Genomic DNA, 5588 nt, shown 5'->3' with positions numbered 1-5588 from the left:
CATAACATTGTGGGACCCATGCAAAATCAAGGGTGGATGTCCCCTCTCAACTTGTTCGATGTGCTATGGGAAACTTAAGTTTTTGTTTCTACTTTATTTTGTGGACCAGAGGGTAACGTTAGACAACATGTCTTATGGACAGACTGATGTCATGAATACATCATTGTGGGCCCCACTTGCATTTTCTATTCTTAGTTCCTTCATCATTGGGGGTCGTATCTGCTCTGTCAGAAACATGAGGAATCCATGTCCTCGGCCTGCTACAAACAGATTTTTCTTGTTTTCTTGTATTGTGAAACATTGTCAGCACTACAACATTAAATTCCGACTGTGATGATGTTGCCCAATCATAGTGCAACAAACAGAATTTTCCTATTCCTGGCAAGCAGAGGGTCCGGATTAATGACGAATCCAGATCTGGTTAAAACATACCTTATTGGTAGAAAAAAAAAAAAGGGAAAAAAAAACAAAAAAACTTTTGTAATGTTTATCGTAGATACACTTTGAACAGTGGTCCACCTGGTCTCTATATTTTTACCTAATCTTCTATATGAGAGAGAGAGAGAGAGAGAGAGAGAGAGAGAGAGAGATTTTCTAAGTGTTAGGTGGGACCGAAGGTCGAAATTGGTCGACTTGTATAACATACACTTAAAATTCTTTGACTTTTGGATTAGGTAGTAATCTGATAATCAGATCCATGAACTAAAGATTGGTGGTGATGGAGGCTGCATTTGAAAATAAGCCATGATCGGATCGACTTCATCGGCCAGTTTTGCATCATAGTAGGGACAAGATGGGGCCAATGGCTCGATCGCACCATTCATCGAACTCCAATGGTGGTCACCATCTGGGGTCCACAGCTCCAATTCCTTCTCTAAGTTTGCTATCCACCTTTTTCCATCACCTTCTCCTCTTGATTCTTCCTTCTCAGAGTCCTTGATGCTGTGACAGTCCTCCACTGCATGGTTGGGCCCCACAATCGGAGGAAAGAAAGACAGCCCATCCTCTAAAATGTCCCAAAAATCCAAGTTTGGGATTTCAGGAAGTCCCTCATAGGGGTCATGGGACATCTCTTTGGGTCCCATCTCATCACTGAAACTTTCTGATTTGAACGGTGGTTGTGCCTTTCCTTTGGTCCCAAGTCGACCAACATCAATGGGCCATGATCCATTTGAAATGGAGGAGCTTGGTGATTCATTAAATTCAACTGTAGGCACATTAAGATCATATTTTGATCCGAACTGCTCCTTTAAATGCACGTGCCATGTGGATTCATCTTTACCATTGATCATATCTAGTGACTTCGTAGTGTCGTCTTCTAACATGTCCCATATATCCATATTAGGTTCGATCGGTGTTTCTATCATCTCCTCCAACACCTCTTTCTTCCTCTCCCCACATTCCACATCACTCGCTTCGGAGGCACAATCAAATTCGATGGATGGATTGGTCCCTTTCAGTGTGGCCCGCTTCTTTAAGTGAGTATTCCACACATTCTTAATTTCATTATCTGTCCTCCCTGGCAGACGAGCGGCGATCTTCGACCATCTGCATGGCCCATCGTAATACATGAAACAAGAAATCAATCTACCACGATGATAGAAAAAACAAGGGTGCAGTGTAGATGGACCACCTTCCATATAAGGTGGGCCCATGTAAGTTTTGGCCAGGTTCATTTGTAAACCCAGAGGAGCTAAAGAAAGAAATAATATTTACTTGTTTCCTAGCAATTCATGGAGCTTGATTATGGTTTCCTCTTCCTCACGTGTGAAGTTCCCACGCTTGAGGTCTGGCCGGAGATAGTTAATCCATCTCAATCGGCAGCTCTTTCCGCATCGCAACAAACCTGAGAAAAAAAATGGAATGCATTCTGATCAGATCTTTTTTGGCCATCCATGGTAGGCCCCACTAGATGAACGGTCCGGATCTCACACACGTGATCTACAAGTACGGAGATAGGTTGTTGATGAGTAAGATGTAAGTGATGGTTACATTATCACACACGGTTCTTGCGTATCCATGCATGAGAGAGAGAGAGAGAGAGAGAGAGAGAGAGAGAGCATGGTTATTGGGGGCATCCATGCATCAGAGAGAGAGGGAGAGTTCACAAATGGTTGTTGGGCATCCATATGAGAGAGAGAGAGAGAGAGAGAGAGAGAGAGAGAGAGAGAGAGAGAGAGACCTGCTTGCTTGGGCAGTGCACGCCAATTCCCATGCCCATGCCTGTGAATGTAGGCCACGAGCCTCATATCCTCTGCTGGCGTCCACGGCCCCTTCTTCAAGCCCGCCTTATCACAGCATGGAGCTCTTCCTGTTCCCATCTTTCTCCCTTTCCCTCTCTCACAAACACACACATGCACTCAGAGTCTCTCCCTATTTTGCTCTGCGTGTTGTGAACTTTATATAGAAAGCTATGTCACTCTATTGAAACTCTACGACAACAGTCATGCCCATGTCCACACACCATATCTTACCAAACACTCCATTGCATTAATAACTAGGGACAAATACAAATCATCCATTGGTTAGACTGCACATAAAGCTTCCCATGCACCTACTTCTATTTGAAAACATGAAACATATATATCATCAATCTCAACCATCAATTTTGCCCGACCCACTCTTCATAGGCTGTTTTGAAATTATCATACCAATCGGATGGTCAAAACTTTTACCTAGTCCGGCCTGCCAAAAATGGATGCCTGAGATCTTTTGAGGAAGATAGGCCCATCTACGAAAGTTTAGAACCATTTGATTACTTTTACTTTTCATGGTAAAGGATAGAACATTAATTTTGACCCAATGGATGGTTTGGATATATGATTTGAATGTCAACAAGTCTACGTGCAACTAAGTGCGTGGAAAATTTTAATATAAGTTGCTCTTAAAGTTAGACCTGACCCAACCCTATAGCCCTAAGCCCCATCCAGTGAGTAAGGCTCAAGGCTCAAGGCTTGAGCCTCGAGCCTCACTCGCCCAAGCCATAATGGGCTAAAATAGAGCCGGGCCTTGGCCTTATGGCTGGGCCAGGACATAGGCTACACACACACACACACACACACACACACACGTTGTTTTTTTTTTTTACACACGCACTTGCTCTACACACACCTACACCCTCACGCCAAAGTGAGTACTTGAATCCATGTCCTTGTGTTGAAACTCTCGTGTCTACTACTAGGGCATGAGTAAGGACTCAAGATAATAAAAAGTTACATGTATGCTACGATGAACAATTGGTAGATAAATTGGTCAGGACTGGGACCAAACTCTACAAGTTACAAATATGCCACATGTATAATTAGTGAACAAATTAGCCCTAGGGCTGGGCTGGGCTAGGACCAGGGCCAACCCTACAAGTTAAATGTATGCTATGCATAAAATTGGTGGGCGAAGGGTGAAAGCGTGCTTATGAATTGTCATGCTCTCTCGTGAATCATTGTTTTTCTATGGCATACCTACGTTAAATAAGATCATTTTTCAGCCAAACATATGTTTCATTTAGCTATTTGCTATATTCATGGACTTAAATGAGTGCATCATGGATATTATTCATTATTTAAAGTGGAGTTCATGATATGATGGTTTGTAAGTGCCTAGATATCATTGATCGCACTTTACCATAATACCAAAGTTCTTCGTATTACTATATATTTTAACTATAAATGAAATTTATAACTTACGTTACTAATTCTTATGTACCATGTAAGGAAACTGGCTGGACCAGCTGGGACAGAGGGAGATATCTATCATTGGCCTTGACCTAGCTTGTCCTAAACAATGAGCCTAGATAAAGCCCTGGCCAGGTTTAGTGATCCTAACCCTGGCCCTTCAGGGCTGGGTCACCCATTGGTACCCCTACAGCTAAGCAGATGATTTCTTCAGAAAAATAGGGAAATTTCTATCTAACCTCCTTAAAATTTGAATATATCTAAATATACCCTCACCTTTCTAACAATTGGAAATACACCACTGTGAGTTCATTAACAGCTATGATGTTTAAATTATATGCCATCTCTTTCTATAAGGAAAATGATGGAAATACCCTTAGCACTGCTAGCACTTGTGAATCAATCTTACAGAAACCACACATGTTTTAAATTCATGCCAGTCATCAGGTGGGGCCACTAGGAAAATGCCATGGACAAAAAAGGGATTTTTCCGGTAAGCTGCCTATCTTTTGTTCTATGGAATGAAAAAATGTTACTTTTAAATTATTTTCCCATAACAGCTACTGTTTTCATATGCAAACTTTCTATTACCTGGATAGTTTTTGATTAACAGGAGGGTTCTATTAAGTGAAAAAATGACAAATTTGTCCTCTTTACAAGTGACTAATCACGCCTTTATCCTGTTTCATTTTTCATGTCCAAAAGCCATTTCAATGTGTTTGCATGCGGTTTTGAACTTTGGGTCATTGTTGCACACGTGGTATAATTGTTGGACCATCATTTTCTTATTGTTGGACCCACCTTTGTATTGAATATGCCTGGGTTTTGGCACACTCCCTAAAATGAAATGACTAAAATGATGGATGGTTTGGATTTACGACATGCATTATGAAGGTGGGCCCATCAAAATTAATAGTGGTTGCACGAAAATTTCACCTGTTAGTACTTACATGTCGGTTGTAGGTGTGAAATTGTCATACCTTACTGTGTTTCTTTGCAAAAAAATCCGAGCCGTCAATCATTTTCCTCATATGAATATATGATTTGGGCCAAAAAATTATACAGATCCGAAGCTAAGGTGGACCACAAAGAAGATAACTGTTCATGTTGAACCTAGGCTCTTCAAGCTTTCATGGTGCCACAAAAATTTTAAATCAGGGTAGAATTCGGTGGTTATGTTCAGGTCACTGGGAATGGCCTTTTGAACCGTTGGAATTGCCTTTTCAACGGTTTGAATGGCCTAAAAGGATTAAAAGTAGACCATTGATAGTTTCAATGGTAGCAATTCACTACTCACTTTTTCTTGTCATGAGAATCACATGTGCACTAGATCTGCATGAATTTTGGGCCCACATACTTAAATGAGGAGGTAAAAATGATGAATGGCTCAGATTCGCAACAAGTATGATGGAAGTCGGCCCCACCTCATTTTGTGGATTTCTTGAAATACCTGAAATTAAAAAAAGCTCACAAGGGGAGTTTCATCAATACCATAATACTCTGGTCATGAGAACCACATGTGCACTAGGGACTCAGGGAGAGCGGTTCTACGGTTAACGGTGTAAATAAAAGGCTGTTTTAGAAAAATAATTTAAAAGTAATAGTTTTTTAGTCCATAGACCCAAAGATAGGCGGCCTACAGAAAACTCCCCAACAAAAAAATGTCGGTCTCATTGATAAACTAGGTCAAAATTGGATGGTGAGATGTGCCATCAAGGAGATCCAATAGTCCAAAATCACAATAAATGTGGAGCCCTTTGGACGATTGTGCCACCTACATTTTTTGTACATGGCATGTTTATGGTAATAGCCCGTACATATAATCTTTATCCATGTCATTATGATCTTATGAATAGGTTGGATGACAAATAAATATCAATGTGGGCCCATGAAGGTTTTATCTTTCAATGGTTGAGG

The 5588-nt window shown here is 41.0% G+C and overlaps 1 protein-coding gene across 1 annotated transcript; it reads right to left on the bottom strand.

The window, feature by feature from the left end:
- Positions 1 to 570: 570 nt before the first annotated feature.
- On the bottom strand, positions 571 to 2335 carry LOC131220360 (transcription factor MYB58-like). Its single transcript, XM_058215302.1, has 3 exons — positions 2183 to 2335; positions 1717 to 1846; positions 571 to 1548 (listed from the first exon to the last, which is right to left on the bottom strand). Exons 1-3 carry the CDS (start codon positions 2319 to 2321, stop codon positions 690 to 692), a joined length of 1128 nt encoding a protein of 375 aa, XP_058071285.1. The 5' UTR covers positions 2322 to 2335; the 3' UTR covers positions 571 to 689.
- Positions 2336 to 5588: the final 3253 nt, after the last annotated feature.

The sequence above is a fragment of the Magnolia sinica genome, chromosome 12 (assembly GCF_029962835.1).
Source record: "Magnolia sinica isolate HGM2019 chromosome 12, MsV1, whole genome shotgun sequence".
In the NCBI taxonomy this organism is placed as follows: Eukaryota; Viridiplantae; Streptophyta; class Magnoliopsida; order Magnoliales; family Magnoliaceae; genus Magnolia; species Magnolia sinica.
Note: the sequence above shows the minus strand (reverse complement) of the source record. Positions and strands in the feature narration are given on the sequence as shown.